At 44.2% G+C, this 21,053-nt stretch overlaps 1 protein-coding gene and 1 long non-coding RNA gene across 7 annotated transcripts in view; one reads left to right on the top strand and one right to left on the bottom strand.

The window, feature by feature from the left end:
• Window positions 1-21,053, bottom strand: part of LOC111957672 (vesicle-associated membrane protein 8) — a 45,981-nt gene that overhangs the window by 9,875 nt on the left and 15,053 nt on the right. For all 6 annotated transcript variants that reach the window (XM_070437068.1, XM_023978590.2, XM_023978591.1 and 3 more), the window contains exons 4-11: window positions 20,083-20,175; window positions 19,673-19,790; window positions 19,317-19,456; window positions 14,263-14,452; window positions 11,899-11,981; window positions 11,450-11,652; window positions 8,003-8,148; window positions 7,762-7,868 (exon numbers count right to left, since the gene is read on the bottom strand). In XM_070437068.1, the coding sequence (XP_070293169.1) occupies window positions 7,762-7,868; window positions 8,003-8,148; window positions 11,450-11,652; window positions 11,899-11,981; window positions 14,263-14,452; window positions 19,317-19,456; window positions 19,673-19,790; window positions 20,083-20,175 (1,080 nt within the window). The remainder of the gene's footprint in view (window positions 1-7,761; window positions 7,869-8,002; window positions 8,149-11,449; window positions 11,653-11,898; window positions 11,982-14,262; window positions 14,453-19,316; window positions 19,457-19,672; window positions 19,791-20,082; window positions 20,176-21,053) is intronic.
• On the top strand, window positions 1,828-2,207 carry LOC139023585 (uncharacterized). Its single transcript, XR_011474729.1, has 3 exons — window positions 1,828-1,866; window positions 1,943-2,074; window positions 2,158-2,207. It is a non-coding gene; the product is annotated as an uncharacterized lncRNA (long non-coding RNA).

Consider the following 21,053-nt stretch of genomic DNA (forward strand, 5'->3'; position numbering starts at 1 on the left):
CGAGGTGAGTAAAACATTTAAACGTGTTAACCCTCCAAAGCTGCAGGCCCAGACGGCATTCCCAGCCGCGTCCTCAGAGCATGCGCAGACCAGCTGCTGGTGTGTTTACGGACATATTCAATCAATCCTTATCCCAGTCTCTGGCCCACATGCTTCAAGAGGGCCACCATTGTTTCCTGTTCCCAAGAAAGCTAAGGTAACTGAGCTAAACGACTACCGCCCGTAGCACTCACTTCCGTCATCATGAAGTGCTTGAGAGGACTAGTCAAGGACCATATCACCTCCACCCTACCGGACACCCTAGACCCACTCCAATTTGCTTACCGACCCAATAGGTCCACAGACGACGCAATCGCAACCACACTGCACACTGCGCCTAACCCATCTGGACAAGAGGAATACCCATGTGAGAATGCGTTCATCGATTACAGCTCAGCATTTAACACCATAGTACCCTCCAAACTCGTCATCAAGCTCGAGACCCTGGGTCTCGACCCCGCCCTGTGCAACTGGGTCCTGGACTTCCTGACGGGCCCCCCAGGTGGTGAGGGTAGGTAACAACATCTCCACCCCGCTGATCCTCAACACTGGGCCCCACAAGGGTGCGTTCTGAGCCCTCTCCTGTACTCCCTGTTCACCCACGACTGCTGGCCATGCACGCCTCCAACTCAATCATCAAGTTTGCGGATGACACTACAGTGGTAGGCTTGATTACCAACAACGACGAGACGGCCTACAGGGAGGAGGTGGGCCCTCGGAGTTGTGTCAGGAAAATAACCTCACACTCAACGTCAACAAAACAAAGGAGATGATTGTGGACTTCAGGAAACAGCAGAGGGAGCACCCCCTATCCACATCGACGGGTCAGTAGTGGAGAAGGTGGAAAGTTAAGTTCCTCGGTGTACACATCACGGACAAACTGAATTGGTTCCACCCACACAGACAGCGTTGTGAAGAAGGCGCAGCAGCGCCTCTTCAACCTCAGGAGCTGAAGAATATTCGGCTTGTCACCAAAGCACTCACAAACTTCTACAGATGCACCAATCGAGAGCATCCGTGGGCTGTATCACCGCCTGGTACGGCAACTGCTCCGCCCCAACCGTAAGGCTCTCCAGAGGGTAGTGAGCGTCTGCAGAACGCACCACGGGGGCAAACTACCTGCCCTCCAGGACACCTACACCACCCGATGTCACAGGAAGGCCATAAAGAATCATCAAGGACAACACCACCCAAGCACTGCGTTTCACCCCGCTATCATCCAGAAGGCGAGGTCAGTACAGGTGCATCAAAGCAGGACCGAGAGAGAACTGAAAAACAGCTTCTATCTCAAGGCCATCAGGACTGTTAACAGCCACCACATAACATTTAGGGGCCGCTGCCAACATACTGACTCAACTCCAGCCACTTAAAAATGGGAATTGATGGAAATTATGTAAAAATGTACCACTAGCCACTTTAAACAATGCCACTTAATATAATGTTTACATACCCTACATTACCATCTCACTATGTATATACTGTACTCTATATCATCCGTTATGTAAGACTGTAGGAGTTGTGTTCTGTTGGTTACTGTAAGACTGTAGGAGGTGCTGTCTGTTGGTTACTTAAGACTGTCCAGTGTGTTGTCGTGTTGTTAGTAAGACTGTAGGAGTGTGTTGTCTGTTGGTTATGTTAAGACTGTAGCAGTGTGTTGTCGTTGGTTACTGTTAAGATGTAGGAGTGTTGCTGGCTGTTGGTTACTGTAAGCTGGAGCATGTGGTTGTCTGTTGTTATGTAAGACTGTAGTAGTGTGTTGTCTGTTGGTTACTATAGACTGTAGAGATGTTTGTCTGTTGGTTACTGTAAGACTGTAGGATGTGCGTTGTTCGTGGATCTGTGTGGTTGTCTTTAGACTGTAAGGAGTGTTGTACTGTAGAGTAGTGTTGTCTTGTCATCAAAGTCTGTTGGTTACTGTAAGACTGTAGGAGTGTGTTGTCTGTTGGTTACTGTAAGACTGTAGGGAGGTTTGTTGTTGTTGTACTGTAAGACTGTAGGAGTGTGTGTTCTGTTGGTTACTGTAAGACTGAGCAGTGTGTTGTCTGTTGTTCATTCAAGTCTGTTGTTACGTGTAAGACTGTAGCGTGTGTTGTCTGGTGGTTACGTAAGATGTAGCAGTGTGTTGTCTGTTGGTTACTGGTAAGACTGTAGCAGTGTGTTGTCTGTTGTATCAAGTCTGTTGTTACTGTAAGACTGTAGTAGTGTTTGTCTGTTGGTTACTGTAAGACGAGGAGTGTGTTGTCGTTGTTACTGTAAGACTGTAGCAGTGTGTTGTCTGTTGTCATCAAGTCTGTTCGTTACTGTAGACGTGTAGCGTTGTGTTTGTCTGTGGTTACTGTAAGACTGTAGCGTGTGTTGTCTTTGTGCATCAAGTTGTTGGTTACTGTAAGACTGTAGTAGTGTGGGTTGTCTGTTGGTACTGTAAGACTGTAGCAGTGTGTGTGTGTGTGTGTTGGTGGTGTGTGTGTGTGTGTGTGTGTGTGTTGTGTGGTGTGTGTGTGTGTGTGTGGTGTGTGTGTGTGTGTGTGTGTGGTGTGTGTGTGGTGTGTGTGGTGTGTGGTGTGTGTTGGTGTTCTGTTGTGGTAGCATAGAAGCGTAGTAGTGTTTAGTGTGGAGATTATTTCGTATACTGTATCTGAAAAGCTTAGTGTGGATCGGTAGTTGGTGTTTAAGGCTTGTTTTTTTTTATTTAACCAGGTAGAATAGTTGAGAACAAGTTCTCATTTACAACTGCGACCTGGCCAAGATAAAGCAAAGCAGTGTGACACAAAAACAGAGTTACACATGGAATAAACAAACATACAATCAATAACACAATAGAGAAAAAGTCTATATACAGTGTGTGCAAATGAGGTAAGATAAGGGCAATAAATAGGCCATAGTGGCAAAATAATTACAATTTAGCAATTAAACACTGGAGTGATAGATGTGCAAAAGATGAATGTGCAAGTAGAGATACTGGGGTGCAAAGGAGTAAAAAATAAATAACAGTATGGGGATGAGGTAGTTGGATGGCCTATTTACAGATGGGCTATGTACAGGTGCAGTGATCTGTGAGCTGCTCTGACAGCTGGTGCTTAAAGTTAGTGAGGGAGATATGGGTGTCCAGCTTCAGTGATTTTTGCAATTCGTTCCAGTCATTGGCAGCAGAGAACTGGAAGGAAAGGCGGCCAAAGGAGGAATTGGCTTTGGGGGTGACCAGTGAGATATACCTGCTGGAGCGAGTGCTACGGGTGGGTGCTGCTATAGTGACCAGTGAGCTGAGATAAGGCGGGGCTTTACCTAGCAAAGACTTATAGATGACCTGGAGCCAGTGGGTTTGGCGACGAATGTGAAGCGAGGGCCAGCCAACGAGAACATACAGGTCGCAGTGGTGGGTAGTATATGGGGCTTTGGTGACAAAACGGATGGCACTGTGATAGCAAATTGGATGCAGTCTGAGTAGTGTTGGAGGATATTTTGTAAATGACGTCGGCGAAGTCAAGGATCATCAAGATATACCCTTTTAAAACTGACTGTTTGGCAGCATGAGTGAATGATGCTTTGTTGCGAAATAGGAAGCCGAATCTAGATTTAATTTTGGATTGGAGATGGTTAATGTGAGTCTGGAAGGAGAGTTTACAGTCTAACCAGACACCTAGGTATTTGTAGTTGTCCACATATTCTAAGTCAGAACCGTCCAGAGTAGTGATGCTGGACGGGCGGGCAGCGATCGGTTGAAGAGCATGCATTTAGTTTTACTAGCATTTAAGAGCAGTTGTAGGCCACGGAAGGAGAGTTGTATGGCATTGAAGCTCGTCTGGGGGTTAGTTAACAGTGTCCAAAGAGGGGCCAGAAGTATACAGAATGGTGTCGTCTGCGTAGAGGTGGACCAGAGAATCACCAGCAGCAAGAGCGACATCATTGATGTATACAGAGAAAAGAGATGGCCCGGGTAAAAGCTGTTTAGAAGCCTCTTGGACCTAGACTTGGCGCTCCTGTACCGCTTGCTGTGTGTTAGCAGAGAGAACAGTCTATGACTAGGGTGGCTGGAGTCTGACAATTTTTAGGGCCTTCCTCTGATACTGCCTGGTGTAGAGGTCCTGGATGGCAGGAAGCTTGGCACCAGTGATGTACTGGGCCGTACGCACTAAACTCTGTAGTGCCTTACGGTCAGAGGCCGAGCAGTTGCCATACCAGGTAGTGATGCAACCAGTCAGGATGCTCTCGGTGGTGCAGCTGTAGAACCTTTTGAGGATCTGAGGACACATTCCAAATCTTTTCAGTCTCCTGAGGGGGAACAGGTTTTGTTGTGCCCTCTTCACGACTGTCGTGGTGTGCTTGAACTAGGGCTAGGTGATATATATCGTGTGACGATAGAAAATTGTCTATCGTTTCATATTATGCTCTCGTTTATTTCGTTGTGTCGCAAATCATACTCTTTATGGCAATATTTGGACATTTGCAACACAAACAAACATGGAGGGGAGTGAACGTGACACAGAGCACGGAGACCGTACCTAAAAGAGGGGCTACTTCGGTCGCAAGGGCATGGTTTGGGTATGTAAAGTCTGACACGCACCAGAAAACCATCCTCTGCAAAATATGCCGCAGGCCGGTCCCGACAACACGCTCAAACACCACTAACCTCTTACCACCTACGCAAGAATCATGTGAAACAGTATGGAGAGTTTACGGATGAGACCCAAAAAAGTACAGTTGAGTGCTCAAAACAAACACAACTGACGTTGCAAGAGGCTTTTGCCCGCGGCACACCATATGGCAAAGAATCATGAAGCTGAAAGGAGGTAACAGCCGCCGTCACAACTTACATTTGCAAAGACATGGCCCTAATTTACACTGTCGAGAAACGGGGGTTTCGTGAGTTGGTGCTAACACTTGACTCAAGGTACCAAATGCAAATACCTTTTATTTGTTGAGTATAATTCAAAATGTAATAAGAAATAGGCCTTTACATGTGGTCACTTTATATAAACGATTTATTCATTGAATTTACAGAATGTGTCTAACGTGATATGTATGGATTTCTGGATATGAGATTTTGGCCATATCGCCCATCCCTAACTTGGACCATGTAAGTTTGTTGGTGATGTAGACACCAAGGAACTTGAAGCTCTCAACCTGCTCCACTACAGCCCCTTCGATGAGAATGGGGGCGTGCTCGGTCCTCTTTTTCCTGTAGTCCACAAATCATCTCCTTTGTCTTGATCAGGTTGAGGGAGAGGTTTTTGTCCTGGCACCACCCGGCCAGGTCTCTGACCTACTCCCTATAAGCTGTCTCATCGTTGTCGGTGATCAGGCCTACCACTGTTTTGTCATCGGCAAACTTAATGATGGTATTGGGGTCATGCCTGGCAGTGCAGTCATGAGTGAACAGGCAGTACAGTAGGGGACTGAGCACACACTCCTGAGGGCCCCGGGTTGAGGATCAGCGTGTTGGATGTGTTGTTACCTACCCATGGTCAGTTGGTCAGCGCATGCTCGCAGTACACGTCCAGGTAATCCGTCTGTGAATGTTGATCTTAAGGATCCGCCCCCTTTTTTTAAATTTTCGCCTAAAAAGACATACCCAAATCTAACTGCCTGTAGCTCAGGCCCTTAAGCAAGGATATGTATATTCTTGGTACCATTTGAAAGGAAACACTTTGAAGTTTGTGGAAATGTGAAAGGAATGTAGGAGAATAACACAATAGATTTGGTAAAAGATAATACAAAGAAAAAAACAAGTCTTCTTTTGTACCATCATCTTTGAAATCCATAATGTATTATTCCAGCCTAGGTGCAATTTAGATTTTGGCCACTAGATGGCAGCAATGTTTGTGCAACATTTGACTGATCCAATGAACCATTGCATTTCTGTTCAAAATGTTGTATCAAGACAGCCCAAATGTGCCTAATTTGTTTATTAATAACTTTTGTGCACTCTCCTCACTCTTTCACTCATAGCTACTGTAAATTGGACAGTGCAATTAGCTTAAATTCTTGTTAATCTTCCTGACAATATCAGATATCTAAATTATGTTCTGGGAAATGTTCTTGTACTTACAACCTCATGCTAATCGAATTAGCCTGTGTTAGCTCAACCATCCCGTGGAAGGGACACTGATCCCGAAGAAGTTTTAAAGGTCTTACATCGGCTGCGGAGAGCGTGATCACACAGTCTTCCGGAACAGCTGGTGCTCTCATGCATGTTTCAGTGTTATTTGCCTCGAAGCGAGCATAGAAGTAGTTTAGCTCATCTGGTAGGCTCGTGTCACTGGGCAGCTCTCGGCTGTGCTTCCCTTTGTAGTCTAATGGTTTGCAAGCCCTGCCACATCCGACGAACATCAGAGCCTATGTAGTACAATTCGATCTTAGTCCTCTATTGACGCTTTGATGGTTCGTCGGAGGGCATAGCAGGATTTCTTATAAGCTTCCAGGTTAGAGTCACGCTCCTTGAAAGTGGCAGCTCTAGCCTTTAGCTCAGTGCGGATGTTGCCTGTAATCCATGGCTTCTGGTTGGGGTATGTACGTCACTGTGGGGACGACGTCGTCGATGCACTTATTGATGAAGCCAATGCCATCAGAGGAATCCCAGAACATATTCCAGTCTGCGCTAGCAAAACAGTCCTGTAGCTTAGCATCTGCTTCATCTGACCACTTTTCTTATTGATCTAGTCACTGGTGCTTCCTGCTTTAATTTTTGCTTGTAAGCAGGAATCAGGAGGATAGAATTATGGTCAGATTTGCCAAATGGAGGGCAAGCTTTGTATGAGTCTCTATGTGTGGAGTAAAAGGTGGTCCAAAGTTTTTCCCCTCTGGTTGCACATTTAACATGCGGATAGAAATTTGGTAAAACTGATTTAAGTTTCCCTGCATTAAAGTCCCCGGCTACTAAGAGCGCCGCCTCTGGGTGAGTGTTTTCCTGTTTGCTTATGGCGGAATACAGCACATTCAGTGCGGTCTTAGTGCCAGCATCAGTCTGTGGTGGTATGTAGACAGCTACGAAAAATACAGCTGAAAAGTCTCTAGGTAGATAGTGTGTTCTACAGCTCATCATGAGATACTCTACCGCAGGCGAGCAAAACCTTGAGACTTCCTTAGATATCGTGCACCAGCTGTTATTTACAAAAATACACTCCGCCGCCCCTTGTCTTACCAGATGCCCCTGTTCTGTCCTGCCGATACAGAGCATAACCAGCCAGCTACATGTTGATGTCGTCGTTCAGTTTTGAATGACCCGTTGGGAGTTTAATCTTCCGCGTAGGTCATCGATTTTATTTTCCAAAGATTGCACGTTTGCTAGCAGAATGGAAGGAAGTTGGGGTTTAGTTGATCGCCTACAAATTCTCAGAAGGCAGGCCGCCCTCTGGCCCCTTTTTCTTCACCTTCTCTTCACGCAAATGACAGGGATCTGGGCCTGTTCCCGGGGAAACAGTATATCATTCAATTCGGGCTTGTCGGGACTAGTTAAAAAGAAAAAAAAAGGATTCTGCCAGTTCGTGTTGAGTAATCGCAGTTCTGATGCCCAGAAGTTATTTTCGGACATAAGAGACGGTAGCAGCAACATTATGTACAAAATAAGTTCAAAAATAAGTTACAAAGAAACAAACAAAAAACACAATTGGTTTGGAATACGTAAAACGTCATCCTTGTTCTCCGGCGCCATCTTATTTCCGGTTAATGCTCTTGGGTGCAGCTCAAACAATAATCAGAGAACTGGAGGGGTTACCAAGGGCTTACTCTAGTGGTGCGGAAGTAGGTTTCAAAGTTGACATGGTCGTTAAAATCGATTTCAAAGGCCTTCTTAGGCTTCCTCTTGCGACCCTCCTTCTCAGGCATGTTGTCCTCTACACACACACACACACAAGCGAGACAGAGGAATGAACAGGTGATATTTAGTGGACAATGCTGTTAAGGAATTCTCCCAAACACAGATAAAATACATATAAAACATGGCTTTGTGCATACAACCACCACTCACTCTTGTGCAGAGGTTTGAAGCGCCAGTAGCCAGGACCTGCCCAGGTAGCCATGGTCCTAGGGCTGAAGTATGAGTACTCTCTGGGCTGGTTGGACAGCTGCAGACACATGGTGGCTATGTCTCCCTCTCCAATGGGAATCACATCCCTGTGYACAGTCAGCCACACAACAGAATGACATTAAAATACATGGCCAGCAGCATACCACCCTGCATCCCACTGCTGGCTTGCCTCTGAAGCTAAGCAGGGTTGGTTCTGGTCGGTCCCTGGATGTGAGACCAGATGCTGCTGGAAGTGGTGTTGGAGGGCCAGTAGGAGGCACTCTTTCCTCTGATAAAAATAAATAAAAGCCAATCCCCCTGTGCAGTGATTGGGGACATTGCCCTGTGTATGGTACCGTCTTTCAGATGGAACGTTAAATGAGTGTCCTGACTGTGGTCACTAAAGATCCCACGGCATTTATTGTACGAGTAGGGGTGTTAACCTCGGTGTCCTTGCTAAATCCCCAATCTGGCCCTCATACCATCATGGCCACCTAATCGTCTAATTGGCTCATCCATCTCCCCTGTAACTATTGCCCAAGATGGAAAAGAAACATCAGTTTCATTTTTAAACCTAGACTGAGAAAAATATGGATTTAATAAACACATCTTCAGTTAATCCAATTACTTTTGCTCGGATAAGTAACTCCAATTATAAAGCCTGCCTGGACCTAAGTCAAGGAGTAGAGTAAAGCTTTTTCTGTCGAGTCAAATTGTTTCCCTTCATTCATCCAGACATCTAAACAGGATATTTAATGGGTTTGGGTGTGTTACCGCCATAACAGTTTTGAAAAACTCAGGACATCATGGTACACAAAACAACAACACACACCACAACAACAACAAAACTAGAGACAGAACAAGGTCAATTCAAGCTACCGGACTCCTCATGAAACATCCCTGGGATCCTCTATGGCAGGTATTCCCAAACTGGGGTACGCATAATGCTGTCTGGGGTACGCCAAATAAAAATGTGATTCACACGTGTGTGTGTGTGTATATATACACAAAATATAAAATTGGCTGTTTGAAAATGTGAAGATGTATATATATGTATATACACACACACACACATACATACATACATACATATATACATATATACATATATATATATATATATATATATATATACACACACACACACATATAAAATCTTCACATTTTCAAACAGCCAATTTATATTTTCGAAAGGAGCTATACATTTGGGTGAGGTTTTTTCCCCCTCGTTTGAGTAGCATGATTTCACTGCCAAAAATAAAATTAAACCATCTAGGGTTCAGCGAAATAACATCAAATACAGGTAGCCTAGTCAGAAAATGTACATTCAATCACATTAACCGTTACTCTCCCGTGGGTGAAACCTTCACTCTTGCGCAGATATTTAGAAACAAAACATGCCAATTTGAAAAAAACAACACAGGAGTTTGAGCGAGAATTAAGATGACTTTCGAGTAGTAAGACATGTATAAAAGCAACAGATACCATTAATAAGAAGGGGCTAGAAGCATCTTATATGGTGAGCTACCGAGTGGCAAGGACAGGCAAGCCCCATACTATTGTGGAGGACTTCATTCTTCCTGCTGCAGTGGATATGGCTGGGACAATGCTGGGAGAAAAGGCCAATAAAACTATACAGACAATGCCTTCATCAAACAACACTGTTTCAAAACATCTCCATCCATGTTACTGATGTGTCGTGAAACAATTACTGCTTCGCATACAAGCCAGTGAATTCTATGCGTTACAGCTGGATGAGTCAACAGACTTGGCGGGCTTGGCACAGCTCCTAGTATATGTCCGTTACGTTTATGGGGGGTCAATTAAGGAAGACATCCTCTTCTGCAAACCAGGACAACAGGAGAGGTTATTTTTAAATTACTGGACAGCTTTGTGACATCAAATGGACTTGTGATCAAGATGTGTTGGCATCTGTACTGATGGCGCAAAAGCCATGACAGGCATACATAGTGGAGTGGTAACACGCGTGCAAGCAGTTGCTCCTGATGTCACTTGGGTACACTGCAGTATCCACCAAGAGGCTCTTGCTGCCAAGGAAATGCCTGACAGCTTGAAAGACCTTTCGGACACTACAGTGAAAATGACTAACTTTGTTAAAGCAAGGCCCCTGAACTTGTGTATTTTCTGCATTATGCAATGATATGGGCAGCGACCATGTAATGTTTTTACAACATACAGAAGTGCGTTGGTTATCAAGGGGCAAATTATTGACCCGTTTTTTAAGAATTGAGAGACGAGCTTAAAGTTCTCTTTACTGACCATAATTTTCACTTGTCTGACTGCTTGCATGATGACGAGTTAATCACATGACTGGCCTATCTGGGTGATGTTTTTTCTCACCTGAATGATCTGAATCTAGGATTACAGGGACTCTCCGCAACTATATTCAATATGCAGGACAAAATTGAGGCTATGATTAAGAAGTTGGAGCTCTTCTCTGTCTGCATTAACAAGGACAACACACAGGTCTTTCCGTCATTGTATGATTTTTTTTGTGTGCAAATGAACTCAAGCTTACGGACAATGTCAAATGTGACATAGCGAAGCACCTGAGTGAGCTGGGTGCGCAATTACGCAGGTACTTTCCCGGAATAGACGACACAAACAACTGGATTCGTTATGCCTTTCATGCCCTGCCTCCAGTCCACTTACAGATATCTGAACAAGAGCCTCATTGAAATTGCAGCAAGCTGTTCTGTGAAAATTGAATTTAAATCAGAAGCCACTGCAGATTTCTGGATAGGGCTGCGCTCAGAGTATCCTGCCTTAGCAAATCGCGCGGTTAAGACACCGATGCCCTTTGCAACCACGCACCTATGTGAGAGTGGATGCTCGGCCCTCAAAAGCATGAAAACTAAATACAGGCAGACTGCGTGTGGAAAATTATTTAAGAGTGAGACTCTCTCCAATTCAACATTGCAGAGTTATGTGCTTCCTTTCAAGCACACCCTTCACTAACCTGTGGTGAGTTATTCACCAATTTTGATGAACAAATGTTTTTATATGCAAGATGGCTAAATAAAGAGCAAAATTATTGATTATTATTATTATATAATTATTTGTGCCCTGGTTCTATAAGAGCTCTTTGTCACTTCCCACGAGCCAGGTTGTGACCAAAACTCACACTCATTCTTATGTTTAATAAATGTATCGTATAGTATAGTATAGTGTGTGTATGGTAGGCTTACAATGATGGCAAAAAACAACATTTGAGAATGGGCTGACCCTAGTGCTACAGGGGGTACGCAGCTGGAGGTTGAATGTTTGAAGGGGTACGGGACTATAAAGTGTTTGGGAACCACTGCTCTACGGGTATAAACAAGCAGAGTACCAACAAACGCCCCCAGGTTGTTACCACCCTGTAACAAACACCCTCAGTACACTCACCTTCCTCTCCCCGGCCCTCCAGCCTTACATCCATCCTTGTGTTCCTTGGAGCCCTCTCCACCATAGTCCCCCTGACCCTCCTCATAGTCTCCATCAAAATCATCCCCAAAATCCTGACACTCCTCCTCATCCGGCTCCGGCTCCGCGTTCCGGTCAAACATGTGATCCCCCTGCTTCATCTTCTCCAGCATCTGGTTCATGGTCTGTAATAGAAGAACGATTTATATAGAGACTGTAGGGCTATATGACTGCTGTATCAACACAATACCTCCAATCTGTATCATTTCCAAACAAAAATAAAGACGTGTGCTTCCCAAATGGCACCCTATATCATGCACTATATTTGACCAGGGCCCATAGATTCCTGGTCAAAAGTAGTGCACTATATAGGAAATAGGGTGCCATTTGGGATGCAGGCTGTGTATATTGCCAGTGTATGTTGCTCTCACCTGGTCAGGGTTCCAGCTGGTGAAAGAGAAATCTGCCAGGGAGGGGCAGATGGAGCTCTTCTCCTGGGTCTGCTGGAGACCACCTGTCCAGTCACACAATCATTTCATGAATGATACCATTAAATCGGAATATGTAGGCCAACTGCCAATCATTTACAGCAGTGTTTCTTAATCCTGGTTCTGGGGGGGGGTGCACATTTTTGTTTTGTCCTCGCACTACATACCCGATTCCACTAACAGACTCATCATCATACCTTAGATTAGTGGAATCAGGAGTGTAGTGCAAAACAAAAATGTGAACCGTTTTGGGTCCCCAGGACCAGGATTGAGAAACACTGCCTTACAGCATCACTCAACAATCAACACAACCAGCTATAGGCTCTGAGAAAATCCAGAGATACTATGCCAGACTACAGCAAAAACAGCCCAGGGGTCATATGTATTCATGTGTCTCAGAGTAGGAGCAGTGCTTAATTTAATCTGGATTCTGCTGCAACAGGATCCGGCACTTCACCGTTTCGTTTCGGAAGCTATTTGCCAGGATTCAGTACCTGTCATGGTATGAAAAATTATTTTCACTGTTTTCAATGTAAAAATGAAAGTTTACTCCACTAGATTTCTTCTGCCCCCTAACATATGTGATGTGAAAACATGCCTGATATTCAAAGAATTGATTTGTGTGGGCCGGCCCGGGTTTTTGCGCAACATTGTAGCCTATATAGACCAACGCACGTGGCCATTGCTGTGGTGAGAGAAAGAAACACGCCTGTATCTTACACTACATTATTTATTTCCGTATAGAACCATAGCCGCAATAATTGTGCTGGAGGTGCCGCAGCACCCCTGATAAATGTTCATGTATTTACCAAAGTTAAAGAATTATTGCCGTCCGTTCAGAAATAAGGAGTAGGCCTATAATTTAGCCATAGAGGATCAATAACTTATTTCTTTTTTAATAGCCTAGCTGTGGATTGTGTGTAGCCCAATCACAACGCAAGCCAAAAGACTGCTGAACAGTTCATCAAATGGCTATCCGGACAATTTACATTGACCCCCTTTAATTTATTAATCTTAATTGTTTTGCACCGCCTCTATGCACACTCACTAGACTCTACCCACACACGCTCATATGCATACTGATGCCACGCACACTTTCACATACACTGCTGCTACTCTGTTGATTATATATCCTGATTGCCTAGTCACTTTTACCTCTACCCACATGTACATACTGTATTACCTCAACTACCTCGTACCCCTGCACATTGACTCGGTACAGGTACTCCTTGTACATAGTCTTTTTGTTGTTACTATTTCCTTTTTATTTAGAAAATATATTTGTCTTACTTTTTAACTTTTGCATTGTTGGTTAGGGGCTTGTAAGTAAGCATTTCACTGTAAAGTCTACACCTGTTGTTTTCGGCGCATGTGACCAATAAAATGTGATTTGATGCCTACAGTCTGGAACGAGCAGTAAATCTGTAAGTGAACAGCATGCAGCCAAAACAGGCCTTTAGCAATAATTTCAAATACAATCTCAGGAAAACACAGGTTGTAAAGCAAATGAATCCTGCTGAAAAGACTAATATATGTCTACCAAGTCAACTATCAACTTCCAAATAGACCTATTGAGTGAACTTCGTTGTTTTACAAAGTAAAACGAGAGAAAAGCTTTGGCACGAGCACATCAACCATCACCGGTGAGTGAGCTGCACATCATTGGGTGAGTCAGTGAAACTGGAAAGCTTTTTAAGACTAATTTCCTTTTCATATTGTACAATATGTGTGTCTCCACACACCTAGGCCTAGGCTATTGATGGATTCAAGACAAGGTCATTTTTATTGATGTCAGATTCTTAGTTTGTCAGTGTCAAAGTATCTAGAAATTCCGATAACTTGTTGGGTATTAAATATTCTGCTAAAGTCGCGAGTCATCTAAAATGATATAGAATTGCATGAACCGAGTTTATGAAAGACCAAATTTCTCGGATCCCAGGCTACAAAATGGTCCCCCATGTGCGCAACTTCTGCAAATCGCCTCTACTGCGCTATGCCAGTATGCAAAAGCGATAATGCATCCGATGCTTTATTATGAAGGTGAAAGCATTTTTTTATGCGTTCCGGTACCTCAGAGCCCCCCAGGTCACCCCTCTCTCAGGCTCACTTTGATCAGGCACCTCCCAATTGACAAATTAAGCACCGAGTAGGAATGCTGTTCTAGGATCAGGCTCCCATTGTACACATAATCGTATACATTGTGATCTAAAAGGCAAAACTGCTAAATCAGAAACTTCTACTCTGAGGTACTTGCTACATATGTCCCCGGATCAAAGTGTGATGCTGACGTGACCCGGTCAATGTTACCTGTGAAGGGCAGCGCAGGGACGTGCTGCGGAGGAGACTGGGAGCAGGAGTGAGTGGAGTGCAGCAGGGTCATGTGGGAGGGGAAGAGCAGCTCACAGCGACTGTCTTCACTGAACAGCACTGACAGGAAGACACCTGCTGTGCTGCTCTCATCGAAGGACGACGCCATGCGCTGGAACATGGGGTCCACCTGGAGTTGGAGGGGTGGGATGATAATGAGGAGAATATTGGTGAGCTTACCATGTGTGAGCTTTGTAGGAACTTTCACAATCCTGTCTGGATCCAAACTCTCAGTAAATATCATAAGTCCTCTGGCTTTGTATTTATTATAGATCCCCATAAGCTGCTACCAATGCAGCAGCTACTCTTCCTGGGGTCCGGCAAAAGGCAGTTATACAATTTTAATAACATTACAATACATTCATAACAGATTACACAAATCAAATTTCATTGGTCACATACACATGGTTATCAGATGTTAATGCGAGTGTAGCGAAATGCTTGTGCTTCTAGTTCCGACAGTGCAGTAATATCTAACAAGTAATCTAACAATTAAACAACTACCTAATACACATAAATCTAAAGGGATGGAATAAGAATATGTACATATAAATACAGTGGGGAGAAGAAGTATTTGATACACTGCCGATTTTACAGGTTTTCCTACTTACAAAGCATGTAGAGGTCTGTAATTTTTATCATAGGTACACTTCAACTTCAAAAATCCAGAAAATCACATTGTATAATTTTTAAGTAATTAATTTGCATTTTAWWGCATGACATAAGTATTTGATCACCTACCAACCAGTAAGAATTCCAGCTCTCACAGACCTGTTAGTTTTTCTTTAAGAAGCCCCCCTGTTCTCCACTCATTACCTGTAGTAACTGCACCTGTTTGAACTCGTTACCTGTATAAAAGACACCTGTCCACACACTCAAACAGACTCCAACCTCTCCACAATGGCCCAAGACCAGAGAGCTGTGTAAGGACATCAGGGGTAAAATTGTAGACCTGCACAAGGCTGGGATGGGCTAACAGGAAAATAGGCAAGCAGCTTGTGAGAAGGCAACAACTGTTGGCGCAATTATTAGAAAATGGAAGAAGTTCAAGATGACGGTCAATCACCCTCGGTCTGGGGCTCCATGCAAGATCTCACCTCGTGGGGCATCAATGATCATGAGGAAGGTGAGGGATCAGCCCAGAACTACACGCAGGACCTGGTCAATGACCTGAAGAGAGCTGGGACCACAGTCTCAAAGAAAACCATTAGTAACACACTACGCCGTCATGGATCTAAAATCCTGCAGCGCACGCAAGGTCCCCCTGCTCAAGCCAGCGCATGTCCAGGCCCGTCTGAAGTTTGCCAATGACCATCTGGATGATCCAGAGGAGGAATYGGAGAAGGTCATGTGGTCTGATGAGACAAAAATAGAGCTTTTTGGTCTAAACTCCACTCGCCGTGTTTGGAGGAAGAAGAAGGATGAGTACAACCCCAAGAACACCATCCCAACTGTGAAGCATTGAGGTGGAAACATCATTCTTTGGGATGCTTTTCTGTAAAGGGAACAGAACGACTGCACCGTATTGAGGGGAGGATGGATGGGGCCATGTATCGCGAAATCTTGGCCAACAACCTCCTTCCCTCAGTAAGAGCATTGAAGATGGATCGTGGCTGGGACTTCCAGCATGACAACGACCCGAAACACACAGCCAGGGCAACTAAGGAGTGGCTCCGTAAGAAGCATCTCAAGGTCCTGGAGTCTCCAGACCTGAACCCAATAGAAAATCTTTGGAGGGAGCTGAAAGTCAGTATTGCCCAGCGACAGCCCCGAAACCTGAAGGATCTGGGGAAGGTCTGTATGGAGGAGTGGGCCAAAATCCCTGCTGCAGTGTGTGCAAACCTGGTCAAGAACTACAGGAAACATATGATCTCTGTAATCGCAAACAAAGGTTTCTGTACCAAATATTAAGTTCTGCTTTTCTGATGTATCAAATACTTATGTCACGCAATAAATTGCAAATGATTTACTTAAAAATCATACAATATGATTTTCTGGATTTTTGTTTTAGATTCCGTCTCTCACAGTTGAAGTGTACCTATGATAAAAAATTACAGACTTCTACATGCTTTGTAAGTAGGAAAACCTGCAAAATCGGCAGTGTATCAAATACTTCTTCTCCCCACTGTATACGGATGAGCGATGACCGAGCGGCATAGGCAAGATGCAATAGATTGTATAAGATGCAGTATATACACATGAGTTGACTTATGTAAGATAATGTTAACATTATTAAAGTGGCATTATTTAAAGTGACTAGTGATTTGAGTCTGTATGTAGGCAGCAGCCGCTCTGTGTTAGTGATGGCTGTTTAGCAGTCTGATGGCCTTGAGATAACCGTTTTTCAGTCTCTCGGTCCCAGCTTTGATGCACCTGTACTGACATCGCCTTCTGGATGGTAGCGTGGTGAACAGGCAGTGGCTCGGGTTGTTGTTGTCCTTGATGATCTTTTTGGCCTTCCTGTGACATCGGTGCTTTAGGTGTCCTGGTGGGAATGTAGTTTGCCCCCGGTGATGCGTTGTGCAGACCGCACCACCCTCTGGAGAGCCTTGCGGTTGAGGGCGGTGCAGTTGCCGTACCAGGCGGGGATACAGCCTGACAGGATGCTCTCAATTGCCCATCATTAAAAGTTTGCCAGGGTTTTAGGTGACAAGCAAAATGTATTCAGCCTTCGGAGGTTGAAGAGGCACTGTTGCGCCTTCTTCACCACACAGTCTGTGTGGGTGGACCATTTCAGTTAGTCTGTGATGTGCACGCCGAGGAGCTTAAAACTTTCCACCTTCTCCACTGCTGTCACGTCGATGTGGATAGAGGGGTGCTCCCTCTGCTGTTTCCTGAAGTCCACGATCATCTCCTTTGTTTTGTTGACGTTGAGTGAGAGGTTGTTTTCCTGACACCACACTCCGAGTGCCCTCACCTCCTCCCTGTTGGCTGTCTCGTCGTTGTTGGTAATCAAGCCCACTACTGTTGTGTCGTCTGCAAAATTGATGATTGAGTTGGAGGCGTGCATGGCCACACAGGTAAGGTGGAGGTGATCCTTGACTAGTCTCTCAAAGCACTTCATGATGACAGAAGTGAGTGCTACGATAGTCATTTAGTTCAATTATCTTTGCTTTCCTGGGTACAGGAACAACGGTGGCCATCTTGAAGCATGTGGGGACAGCAGACTGGGATAGGGAGCGATTGAATATGTCCGTAAGAACACTAGCCAGCTGGTCTGGCTTGCTCTGAGGACGCAGCTAGGGATGCTGTCTGGGCCAGCAGCCTTGTGAGGGTTAACATGTTAAAATGTCTATTGTCAGCCACGGAGAAGGAGAGGCCCGCAGTCCTTGGTAGCGGGCCGCGTCGGTGGCACTGTATTATCCTCAACGCGGCCAAAGAAGGTGTTTCGTTTGTCTGGAAGCAAGACGGTGTCCGTGACGTAGCTGGTTTTCTTTTTGTAGTCCGTAACTGCCTGTAGACCCTGCCACATATGTCTTGTGTCTGAGCCGTTGAATTGCGACTCCACTTTTTCCCTATACCAACATGTCGGTTGTTTGATTGCCTTGCGGAGTGAATAACTACACTGTTTATATTCAGCCATATTCCCAGTCATCTTTCAGACAGCAGCTCACAACACACCTGGTGTGTGCCCTCAGGCCCCCACTCCACTACCACATATCTACAACACAAAATCCATGTGTACTTGTGTGTATAATGAGTATGTTATTGTGTGTGTATGCATGTATCTGTGCCTATGTTTGTGTTGCTTCACAGTCCCCGCTGTTCCATAAGGTGTATTTTTATCTGTTTAAAAAAAAAATCTGATTCTACTGCTTGCATCAGTTACCTGATGTGGAATAGAATTCCATGTAGCCATGGCTCTATGTAGTACTGTGCGCCTCCCATAGTCTGTTCTGGACTTGGACAGTGAAGAGACCTCTGGTGGCACGTCTTGTGGGGTATGCATGGGTGTCTGAGCTGTGTGCTAGTCGTTTAGACAGAGAGCTCTGTGCTTTCAACATGTCAATACCTCCCATAAATACAATTAGTGATTAAGTCAATCTCTCCTCCATTTTGAGCCAGGAGAGATTCATGTTTGCTCTCTGTGTACATCCAAGGGCCAGCCATGCTGCCCTGTTCTGAGCCAATTGCAATTTTTCTAACTCCCTCTTTGTGGCACCTGACCACACGACTGAACAGTAGGTGCGACAAAACTAGGGCCTGTAGGACCTGCCTTGTTTATAGTGCTGTTAAGGTAGAGCAGTGCTTTATTATGGACAGACTTCTCCCCATATTAGCTACTGTTGTATCAATATGTTTTAACCATGACAGTTTACAATCCAGGGTTACTCCAAGCAGTTTAGTCACCTCAATGTGCTCAATTTCCAGTGGCATGTCATTAGTAAAGATTGAAAAAAGTAAGGGGCCTAGACAGCTGCCCTGGGGAATTCCTGATGCTACCTGGATTATGTTGGTGAGGCTTCCGTTAAAGAACACTCTCTATGTTCTGTTAGCCGGATAACTGTTTATCCACAATATCGCAGGGGGTGCAAAGCTATAACACATACGTTTTTCCAGTAGCAGACTATGATCAATAATGTCAAAAGCCCACTGAAGTCTAACAAAGCAGCCCCCACAATATTTATCATTAATTTCTCTCAGCCAATCATCAATCATTTGTGTAAGTGCTGTGCTTGTTGAATGTCCTTCCCTATAAGCATGCTGAAAGTCTTGTCAATTTGTTTACTGTAAAATAGCATTGTATCCGGTCCTAAAAAAAAATCTAAACTTTACTAAGGCTTGGTAGGAGGCTGATTGGGTGGCTATTTGAGCCAGTCATTCCGCTATTCTTAGGTGGCAGAATTACAAAAGGCTTTCCGCACCAATTCCATTTATATTCCGAGTTTGGCTATGTGTCTCAAAAATGTCCAGGTAACTCCACATCAAACCTCACAGGCATTGCCTGGTCCTTTACCTCAGGCTATTCCTGGAGCAGGAAAACCATCACTTACCTCAAACTTCCTCTCTGACTCAGAGCTGTTGATGTTGCTCAGGTTCTGCTCCACAGTCTTTTTGGGAGGCCTCTTCTTCTTCACCACCTGCTTGGCCGCCAGCTCTCTTGCAGCACCCTCCTCCATCTCTCCCCCATCTCCTGCTCCATACGCATAGGAAAAGGTCAGAGCCTGATCTTTTATTGACAACAATTATTATTATTTTTACGACAGAGCAAGTCACAGTATGGCACCATATTCCCTATATAGTGCACTACGCTGTGGACCATGGTCAAACGTAGTGCACTATAAAGGGAATAGTTTGCCATTTGGGACACACAGACAGTGTATGGATGTTATAGTTAAGAGGCTCTCACCTTCCCCGGGCTTGGTCTCAGCACCCAGTCCTCCCAGTACTCTGTATGCATCAGCATGGACAGCATCCACTCGGACTGCGTAAATCTTGGTGCTTGCGTCCAAGGTACCCGCTGCCACCTTGGCAAGGACAGAGAAAAACACATAATCTCATACAGCCAACAGACGCTAGGCCCATAAAGTGAAATGAACAGTCTGTCATCAATATAATCCATTAGTTTGGAATATGCCTATAAAAACAAACAATGTATATCTTAAGTGGTTGCGCTACAATCTTATTTCTTCATTAGTAGATTATGCTTTAATCTCCTCAATAGTAGCACAAATCTGAAGAGTTTTGTGATGAGTAAATTTAAAGAGACATAAGAAACAGAAACTACAATAAAGGAATAATTAATGTATCAAGCCATACCTTGAAATTTGTGAGCTCAGAATCCTTCTGTTTGAGGATGTCAGCCATGTAGTCAATCAGGTGGAGACCAAAGGCATTTTTGGTGGTAATTTTCTACAAAAATAGGACAAAGTTTTGTGAATCTGAGACGCCAGTTTCCAATAACCTGCATGGTTGGAGATACAGTGCCTTCAGAAAGTATTCACACCCCTTGACTTTTCCCACATTTTGTTCTGTTATAGCCTGAATTTAAAATGGATTAAATTGAGATTGTGTGTCACTGGCCTGCCTACAGACAATACCACATAATGTCAAGGTAGAATTATGTTTTTATTTTTGCAAATTAATAACAAAAATTACATCTGAAATGTCTTGAGTCAATAAGCATTCAACCGCTTTGTTATGGCAAGCCCAAAGAAGTTCAGGAGTAATAATTTGCTTAACCAGTCACATAATAAGTTGCATGGACTCACTGTGTGCAATAGTGTTTAACATGATTTTTGAATGACTACCTCAATCTCTGTACCCCACACATACAGATAACTGTAAGGTCCTTCAACCAAGCAGTGAATTTCAAACATAGATTCAACGACAAAACCAGGGAGTTTTTCCAATGCCTTGCAAAGAAGGGCATCTATTGGTAGATGGGTAAAAAAATAAAATAAAGCAGACATTGAATATTCCTTCGAGCATGGTGAAGTTATTAATTACACTTTGTATCAATACACCCAATCACTACAAAGATACAGAAGTCCTTCCTAACTCAGTTCCCGAAGAGGAAGGAAACCGCTCAGGGATTTCACCATGAGCCCAAATGTGAGTTTAAAACAGTTACAGTTTAATGGCTGTGATAGGACAAAACTGAGGATAGATCAACAACATTGTAGTTACTCCACAAACACTAACCTAATTGACAAAGTGAAAAGAAGGATGCCTGCACAGAATAATATTCCAAAACATGCATCCTGTTTGCAATAAGGTACCAAAGTACA

This window comes from Salvelinus sp. IW2-2015, linkage group LG33, assembly GCF_002910315.2.
Source record: "Salvelinus sp. IW2-2015 linkage group LG33, ASM291031v2, whole genome shotgun sequence".
Taxonomy (NCBI): Eukaryota; Metazoa; Chordata; class Actinopteri; order Salmoniformes; family Salmonidae; genus Salvelinus; species Salvelinus sp. IW2-2015.